This window comes from Octodon degus, unplaced genomic scaffold (assembly GCF_000260255.1).
Source record: "Octodon degus isolate 3935 unplaced genomic scaffold, OctDeg1.0 scaffold00040, whole genome shotgun sequence".
Classification (NCBI taxonomy): Eukaryota; Metazoa; Chordata; class Mammalia; order Rodentia; family Octodontidae; genus Octodon; species Octodon degus.
Genome location: NW_004524616.1, coordinates 889386 through 899422, shown reverse-complemented (window position 1 = coordinate 899422; position 10037 = coordinate 889386). Strand labels below are relative to the sequence as shown.

The 10037-nt window shown below is 39.7% G+C and overlaps 1 protein-coding gene across 1 annotated transcript in view; it reads left to right on the top strand.

The window, feature by feature from the left end:
• The window catches only part of Prelid2 (PRELI domain containing 2), a 108640-nt gene extending 99383 nt beyond the window's left edge, over positions 1–9257 (top strand). The window contains exons 6-7 of the mRNA XM_004631232.2: positions 401–470; positions 6824–9257. Of these exons, the coding sequence (XP_004631289.1) occupies positions 401–460 (60 nt within the window). The 3' untranslated portion in view covers positions 461–470; positions 6824–9257. The remainder of the gene's footprint in view (positions 1–400; positions 471–6823) is intronic.
• Positions 9258–10037: the final 780 nt, after the last annotated feature.

Genomic DNA, 10037 nt, shown 5'->3' with positions numbered 1-10037 from the left:
CAAAGGCCTGTAATCCCAGCACTGGGGAGGCTGAAAACAGGAGGATCACTAGGAGTCTGAGAGCTATGTAATGAGGCCCTGTACCGAATACATAAATGAAAAAAAAAAAGAAAAAAAAAAGAACTGAACTTCTCTGAGTTGATTTCTTATATTAAGAGTAAAGACCCTACATTCTGCTCTGCCTGTCTTCCCAAGTTGGTCTGAGCATATCTGGATATAGTGTATGTGATATCTCTGAATAACATATCATAAAGCCATGAGGGAAGACTGAGATCCCACTTTCCTGAAATGAGTACGTGTCGTAACCTGGATTCCTGAAAGGGAAGGGCTGTGATAAAGTGGAATGCTTGTCTGTGAGGTATGCATTTTTATTTTTATGGTTTTTTTCTTCTCTCCATAGGGAATTAGAATAATGGAGATGCTGCTGAAGGAACAGTGTGGTGCCCCCTTAGCTGAATAACGAATCACCAGTGAGTAGCAGAAGCAAATCAGAATCATTTACTTGCGCCGTGTTTTCATGCTTATAGCATGGTATTATGTATCAGCCTCCCTGGGCTGTTCGTGCTGTACATATCCCAGTTATAGCCACAGAATGCTATTTTGCAGGTGTTGTACTATCTCTTCAGTGCCTTTATTTACTTAGTTCTTTGATTTTCAGAGCAGTTTTGTACTACGTGCTGGGTTACAACCACATTCAAATTGTTGAAACTGTTCAGCACAATCTGCCATGATTGGGTCTCTCAAAGTGGCATAGATTTGTAAAGATTGCAGCTCAAGATTAACTGAGGCTTAATTTTATTGTTCTGAGAACAATAAAAGGAGGAGTTTAAAGCTCTAAGTGGAGCAGGAAGGAAGAAAGGAACATATTGATTGGCCAGTGAAACAAATATATCTTATTAGTCATGCAGGTTGAACATCTCTAATCTGGAAACTTCAAAAATAAATACTCCAAAATCTGAAACATTTTGAGTGCTAATAGGATGCCACAAGTGGAAAATTTCATACCTGACTTACATGATAGGTGGTAGTTGAAACACTGGAACAAAAAAATACTGTATTTAAATATTATTTCAGGCTTCAAGTATAAAGTATATATGAAACAAAAGAACTTCATGCTTATACTTGGTCTCATTTCTAGAATGTCTCAGCATATATATAATCTATCTCCTTTTTCCATTAGAATGTGCTTTTAATTCATGATAATTGCATTCACCTTGGGGCAAATGTTAATGTAAAATATTGCATCTCAAATCATTTGTTTTACTCCCCTTTGTCCTCCTGGCTGTTCCATCTCCCCTGTCCCTAGATCCCTTTTGAATTCCATGAAGTCTCCCACCCTGTTTCTTGTTGCCTTTTAGTTTGCTCATAAAATATAGAAATGTTTTAAACTCTGAAAAAATATGACATCCAAAAACATTTCTGGTCCCAAAATTTTTCAGTAAGCGATACTCAACGTGTATCTATACTTTCACTGCTCAGAAGTGGCTGCCTGAGATGCTTTTATGAATGATTTTTAACCTTAGTAGTGATCCTTAGGTGCTGAGTAAAAACACCTTGAATTAATTAACAGTATACACTATGGACACAGGATGGAAACAGGTCACCTCTGATTTGGGGCAAGTAGGGTTGCATTAACAGAGGGAAATTATAAAGTCATTCTCCCCATTTTTAATTTCTATTGTCTACGTCAAGGAAATCATCTTTTATTGTTAAATAAAAAGACAAAGTTAAAAGAATACATACCAAGCTGAATGAATATAGTGGATTTACACCTTACCAAATTTATACGACTTAAGTTTTTATCATTTGAAGGAAGGTGAAAGTTTCGTAGAGCAAATATTGCCTTGAGTAATTCAGAATTAGCTTACATTGTCTTGCAATGCATCATGAGCTTTGAGAGTGTTGAACAGCAGCAGCAGCAACAATGAAAAAGCAAAAGAACACTCAACTATACCAGTGCCTTGGCATTCAAAACATGCTGGTCAGGGCTATGAGTAAACACCAGCTGGAGAATTATTGTATTTCTGCTTGTGTGCAGGTTGGAGTACCTTCTGATTAAGTGAAGTTTCTGTACACTTGCACATTAGTAGATGAAAATATTACAGGAAAAGTGCCGGGGAGATGGCTCAGTGGAATAAGCGCTTCTCTGGCAAGTGCAAGGGCCTGAGTTCAATCCCCAGTTCCACAAAAAAAAAAAAAAAAAGATTACTGGAAGGGCTGAATGAGATAATTTCCTTTCATACAGGCATGGTACATACAAGTGCTCATAAAATGTTGGAATTTAATATGTGGCACAATGAAAATATATAGTGAATATTTAAATTTAAAAATGTATTTCAGTACAAGACACATTGCCATTAAACTCTTTCAAAAAATTCCCCTTGCTTTGAACACATTTATCTCATTGTTCTTGCCACTCTCTGAAGCAGCTCTGGAAGTCCTCCGTGAGGGTCTTTATGATAAAGTATATAATGTTGCTATTTCTGTGTGCTATCCGATGAAAATATGGGCCTATAAAAACATTACAGGGAACTTAGGCAAATGCAGAGGCCAGGAGTTCGATCCCCTGGCCTCTGCTGTCCAGCCCTGCCCCCAGGGCGCACTAAAACAATTGAGACTGGGCGTGGTGGCATGTGCCTATAATCCCAGCTCTTGGGAGGCTGTAAACATGGGGATCACTGTGAGTCTGATCTAGGCAGTGAGACTCTGTACACCCTGTCCTAAATACAAAACAACAAAACACATTACAGGGAGTCCTCACCCACCTTATTCACCAGACTTGGCACCACTGTGCAACTTCTGACTCTTTCCCAAAGCCAAAATGACCATTAACGGTAAACATTTGGAATCATTTCAGGCCACTAAGGCCACTATGTAACAAATCAGATGAAGATTCTCCCAAGAAAGGACTTCCAGAACAGCTTCAGAAAGTGGCAAGAATGATAGGATAGGTACATTTGAAGCAAGGAAACATATTTTGAGGGTGATAAGTGACAATGACAATCTGTTACTTACTGTAATAGAATTGTAAAAAAAAAAAATATTTAGTCTGTTTTGATCAACATCTGTCCAATCCTTTAAAATTATAGAGCAGAACTTAGCCACATCTCCCTGCTTCTCTAGGCTGGCATATTTGTGAGGCTCAGTACTAGATTTCATCTTTCCTTGGGAGGGATCTAAAGTTAGTGTTGAATGAGGGGCCAGCACTTGCATAGTTTCTTCATTACTTTTCTCTTGTTGCTGAGACAAATACCCTTAGCTCAAACTTTGTAGAGGTTTCATCCATAATTGGCTGGCTCCAAAGCAGGATAGTGTGGTACGGAGGCAACAGTTCACGGCAGTAGAAGAAAGCAAAAGCAACAGGAGCAAAACTGGAGGAGAAACGCTCTTTCTCTCCCTTATTTTTCTTTTTTGTGGTACTGAGAGCTGGATTCAGGGCCTTATGCATGTTAGGCATGCTTTCTACCACTGAGCTACAGCCCTAGCCCTCCTTCCTTATATTGTAGGCAGGCTACCCACTCTAGGGCGGGTGCACCACTCACACCACCGCCATGCCTTCTTCCCCTTGAACAGTATGAGGATATTTATAAAGTGAGAACCCTGGCCCCCTGCTGAGTCATTTGGTTAAGCTTTTAAACTTCTCAAGTTGACACAATGAATGACATTTTAGAGACAAAAGGACAGTCCTTTGCAACCTAGGATGTAGGCCTGCTGAGTCACTCAGTTAAGCTTCTAGGCTTCTCAACTTCATACAATATACCAACCATTGCACATAGAAAAGGTGTATACTATTATTTTCAAATTTCAAAGTAGAGCTTTTGAAACTTAAACAAGATCAGAATCATCCAGAGGATCTGGTAAGCGTAGAATGGTGGGATCCCTCCCAGAGTTCTGATTCAGTGTCTTGGGTGGGCTCCTGTCCCTTTAGCTTCTTGGGTGATACACATGCTGAATCCTGGACCACACTTGGAGGATGATTTTGAATTAGTTCATAGATCTGGGGGATAAGGACAGATTTAGAGCTAGGGCACTGAGAAAGTTAATAGCTAAGTTTTTAAAATTGTCATGTATGTGTTGAGGTAACTTTAGATTAGTTGGATGAGTGATTTTCTTTTGATACCTTTTCCATCTTAGCATTCTGCCTTTTGTTTGACTTTTGCTTTGATTGTTTAAATGCTGACAGGCTCTAAGCTGGGACAAACACAAATTGAAAAACAGAGACGTCACTTATGCCAGTTGTGTTTTGAGTTAGTTTGGATTTGAAGTGTTATTAGTAAAGATGGTAAGCTAGCCACATTTACAGCATCACCTATGGTCCTAGATTATCTTTCCCTTTTTTTACTATGGTTGAAGGCAAAGTCATAAATTCAGGACTTTGCATTGTTTATTTTATTTATTTATTTATTTATTTATTTATTTATTTTTTCTGTTTTTAGGGAAGGTCCTACAGGATGTTTAAGGTCTCACTACTAGATTGGACTCCCAAGTGCTGGGATTACAGGTGTGCACCACCACACTCAGTCTCAGTCGCTTCTCAGATTGCCCCAGGGCTGGGACCAGCATGACAGGCCTGGGGATCAAACCCCTGGCCCCTGTGCCTGCTTGCAAGCGCTTTACGCATTGTTTACAAAAAGCAACTCTTCTCTCTTAAGAGAAGAATTTGAGGTCTAAATGCTAGTAGGAATTTAGTACAGGACAGTGGTATTTAATGCAGTGAATTCCATAGAATTCAAATTCAGAACTCATAACTAGTTCTCAAAGGAGCAAATGCAAAGAGTACTCAAGCACATAAATCTACAATTACTGTAAATCAGAGTGTATCACCGAGCCTCTGACTTCTCAAAAATCAGCTTCATTAAGGTATTATACACAGTTAAATCAACCAATTTTAAGTGTACAGTTGGTGAGTCTTGACACAAGTATATAGGAAAGCTTGAGGCTTTGAGGTTGCGGCTGTATTGCCACATTATCATTCCCTCACTACTGTCTTTTGACCATTTTTATAAAGTTTTTGAAGTGTCTTTTATAAAGTCTTGAAATGTTTCTGCTTTGATGGAACTTTCTGGTTTCTCAAAAGTAGCCCTATGGAAAGATGAGATTGTTACAGTTTAGTTTTATGAATAGTGAAATGCTACACTAAAAATGGGGATTCTATTGTTGGAGAATAGAGGTCAGAAAACTATAGCATGTAAGCTAAATCCAGACTGTGGTGTGCTTCTATAAAGCTTTATTAGAACACAGCTATGGTTCTGATGATGTTCAAAGCAATAGCAGCAGGGTTGAGTATTTGTGAGAGACCTTACAGCCTAAAATAGTAACTGTTCGATTGTTAAAGGAAAAGCCTATTGTCTCCTGGGTTGGGATTCTAAATTTGTTGTGATTTTTCTCCCCCCAGTACTTGGGATCAAGCCCAGGGTCGTACACATGTTAGACATGGAGTTTCCACTGAGCTTCATCATTTGCCCATTTAATTTAACTTAATTTTTTAGGAAAAGTCTCACTGAGATTCCCAGGCTGGCCTCCAACTTTGGATCCTCTTGCATTAGCTCCCCAGCAGGCATGGACCACTGTAGTTGACTTAGTATTGAAAAAAGGCACACCTTACCTCTGTTTTAAAGTTTATAGTTTGACATTTTATGTCCCTTGCATTAGTTCTAACATTATTACTTTGTGAAGATTTGGATGATGCTACTGTAAGACATAAATGAGTATTAAAATAACAACAGTGGAGTTAAAAATATGAGCAACGGTGGTCACTGAAATTGCTCATAAAGTTCTAGTGCATATTTACAATGGGCTAGTAATGGGCATTTTGTTAGCACATAAAGTGGTGCTATGGTGTGGCAATAATAAGGTGCTATTTGCAGTTTACTCAATATGCCAGAGCTGGGACTTTGTAATTCTCAGTTTTAAAAGATATTTTGTTGAATTTACATAAATGTGCATAAAGAAAGATTCTTTAATATTTTATGTCCCAAGCCATCTCAAATGTGCATAATTTAAAGTCACACATTTTGTAACCAGTTGGAATATGGTACCTACGACTAATGATAACTTCCTAGAATTCTCTGATCTGTATGTTTAAGTGGGCATTTGAAAATTTTTTATTTTTTTATTTATTTTTATTTTTATTTTTTTTAAATTTTTTATTTATTAGAGAGAGAGAGAGAGAGAGAGAGAGAGAGAGAGTGGTGTGTGTGTGTGTGGCCAGCTCAGCCCAGGGCAGGGCTGGCTGGCATGTGGTGCTGGGGGATCGAACCGCGGTCCCTGATGCTTTGCTAAGCTTGTTCTAAGTACGTGCTTTAGACCACTGAGCCATCTCTCCAGCCCGGCATTTGAAAATTAGAAAGCTTGGGAGTTGATTTTGTCTTGAGCCAACAAGGAGGCACATAAATTTCACTAACCAGTATGCTTGTGGTGTTGCTGCTGACACATGCATTTGATAGGTTTTTGATTTCCTGTCATTTTTGAATAAAATAAATAGCCCTGACATCTGTTTGTTCTTGCTGCAGGCAGTCGAGAGACTGGGCTTGGTGAGATTTGATAACATGGTAGAGTTTGTATCACATTGCAATGATTAAGGCTTCAATTTTAACTATATCTTATACTTTGAACCAGTTCCCTGGGTAGTTGGACTTAATAAAATGAGGTGCTTGCTTTGTTCGAACATCATTAAGAGGTAGGAATGCAATTTCTTCAAGAATTATCCATAGTGATAGAATTCAAGTGGCTCTCAGGAGTTGCTTTAGAAAAGAGGGCAAATAAGTATTGATTGGCAAGACATGTTTATTAGGTGATAAAGCCTGTTTGCTTTCTCTTGCAGGAAAGCTGTATTTGTGCCTGCTTTTTCCCCTTCTTTTTTCTTCGAAAAATCACTTCTTGGCTAAATCACAACATCAGCACCATTCCTGGAATGCAGGTTTGAGGATACAATGTCAGCAGTCTAAAGAAGAGGACACTACTCCATCAAGATGCAAACCAATACACTCCCGTTAGAACCTCTTCAGATAGTGGGGCTCATGAGAATGAGACCTTCTAGCTGGAGTTTTATGAAGTAGTCTGTTTACGATTTCACAAATAAAGGAAAAACCCATATAAGATGATGCCAGTCCTCCTCGGGGTGTCCTCCTGGTCATCTGAGATGCTCTCAGAGCAGCCAGGGGCAGGATGAGGTTCTGCCAGGGGCTGGTGCTCATGCCCATGTGTTATCAGCATCACTGTTTCAAGGATGCATGAGAAGATTCTGGAACAAATAAATTTGTTCACCTTGGTATGTGCCTCTAGGGGACCTGAACAGACAGGCTTGTATCAGCCCTGTGTTGAAACTAAGCTGTATAGTTAAGATTCTCAGAAATCAATAATTTATTTCTGTCCATAGATGACACATAACTTCTGTCCCTACAGCTTTTATCCTCTGGCACATCAACTGTGGCTTGGTCCTCTGAAGAGCAGGGATTGGAGAGTAGAGGTCAGGCTTTTGCCACAGCTCCTTCTAGCTTGTTCTGTGATGTGCAGTAGGTTGTCACCTGTCTTTCTAACTGGGAAAATCAGGACAGTGGGCACAGATCTTTCTGCAGTGGTTTTAGTTTGCAGAATGCAGGTTTGGAGTCAGACAGACAGACAGATGTGGGTTTGAATTCAAGCACTGCCATGTACTGTAAGTGATCTACACATAATTTCAGATCTTTCTGAAACTCATTTTAAAAGAGTTGTAAAGTATGGTGATGCGAAGAAATCTGTGCTTCCCAGTGCCTCGTAGAGGTCGGGTATATAGATTGTTATGATCAACTGTTTTGAAAATACAGCTTTCAACTGTAAGGGAAGGTGGTATTGCGTTTGAAAATTAGATGACAGGAGCTTGCATTTCTCATGATGGGAAGTATAAATGCACTGTACCTAGCAGAAAGCTCAGAGAGAGGTAATAATTTGGAATTCATCTTCTTAAGATAAAAATTGGTCCATTACTGGAAAGTCTTGAGGAAATTGTTCTTTTTTAATATTTGACAATTTTTCTACTTAGTGCACTGATGAATTTCAAAGCAACCTTACTTTCTCATACAAGCCTGCTACTGTGAGCCTTCCTTTATTGTATTTGAGCTATTTGTGCTGCCTGAGTTTTGTCTCTTGGGATAATTTCCTTTTATTTCCTTAGTGTTTTATTCCTTAGTTGTATTGGAGGGAAAAATGAATGGCAGAAATCAGAATATATTTTGACCGTCTTTTCCAGTTTATAAATGCATTCGGTAGTCTTTTGGAATAATAGCCTTTTCCCAAAAGTAAGAAGTGATGTGAATTGTCACGGAGTGAGAGGCAAAAACCTCGCCTTTGGAGACTGATGTTGCAACACGTGTACCTCTCATACTCAGCAACTTACATTCTCTCGTAAGGTCAGAGTTCTCACCATTGCTGTCCAGGAAGGAAGACTGTATGCTATCCTGATTGCAGGCCTAAGAACCCAGAATCTCTGGGGATGCAGCCCCAATATCGGTATTTTAAAAAACTCTCCCAGTGATTTTTAATGGACGGTTAAGGGGGAGAACTTGACAGCAAATTTCAGGTAATTTGTGGCCATTATTTAATTCTTCCTAACACTGACTAGGTAGGAAAGGATCTTTCTAGTGCGATTTTTAAAAATTAGAGATAGAGTGGGGCACAGAGAGGCCAAAGTTGTGCTTTGATTCCTGGAAGCCCTGGGGGCCAGGGCACATGCTTCGTAGCTGGTTTGAAGAGAGAAGCGGACTGGGGCTACTCCTGAGACCCCCCAGGGCACACTCCTGGCTGGCAGCCGCTGCTGCATTGTGTGGTCATGTGGCTGCTTTTTCTAGTTATGTAATTTTCCATGAAAAGACAAACTTTTTTTAATAAACATCTCTTAATTTTTATGTGTTGGCAAAAAGTTGGGAATTGTTTGAAACCTCCCACTGGCTACGTGTTTGCCAGCCTTTATGTTCAGCCTGTGTTTCTAAGTTGTTCCGGAGAGGACAAAACAGCCTCGCCAACTTTTAATAGATTTGCATTTTGTTATCTGGACATAGCTTCATTTGGCCTTTCTTCCCCAACTGCTTTTAGATGCGTTTTCTTCTGCATTCCCAACTAATCCTCTGGACTGGCATCCAACCCTTTTCCACAGTATTTTTTTCTCCTGCAGGAATTTATTGCATTAAGCTTCACATCCATGCTTTAGAAATCTTACAGACCTTTTAAAATTAATTAGGGAGAATGTTAGAGATTTTTTTTTAAAACAGGGTCTCACCATGAAGTTCAGGCTGGCTTTGAACTTGCTTATCTAGCCCAGATTGGCCTCAAACTCATGATGGTTCTCCTGCCTCAAACCTAAGTGCAGGGAATACAGGTGTGTGCCACCACACCAGGCAGCTTTTTAAGAATCACATGTGCTTTATATAGATTATCTATAGTGTGGTATAAGATCTGTCAACTCAGGGGGCAGTGTTTCTGGGAACACCAGGGACAGGGTGGGAAGGGTTAATGCATAGACTTGGCCAGGTAACTCCCTTTGGGGTTGCTGAGGCTGAAGTTCAAAGGGAAGGTGCTGGGGTAACTCTCAGAGCGCCAATGTACCAGGCACCTTAGGGAGGGGTGTGAAAATTCCGGTCCTTATGCCCTTTCCCTGGAATTCTGATGTATGCAGTTTCACATCAGATACAGGATCTGCATTTTGAAGCAAATCCTCAAGGGGATTTGTTTGCTTGGTTCCACAGACCACACTTTGAGCAACACTGACTTAGTGGAGGTCTTCTGCACCTCTGTGTCGCCTGTTACTTAAGGAGCTTTTACAGTTACTAGGGTTCGCTGATCGACAGTTGATCACTGAAGACATGATATCAAGTTGGTAGGCAGAGAGAAGCTGACTTAACTCATCCCTATCTGATTGAGATTCTTTCACCAGAGAAGGTGTTATGATTTCGGTCACATGTGGATTAGAAAGGTGCTTATTTCTTTTTTTATGAATTATGTGATATATTTTAAATTCATTATATATGTAATCATTTTCTACTTAATAGACATTCAGGGTGCAG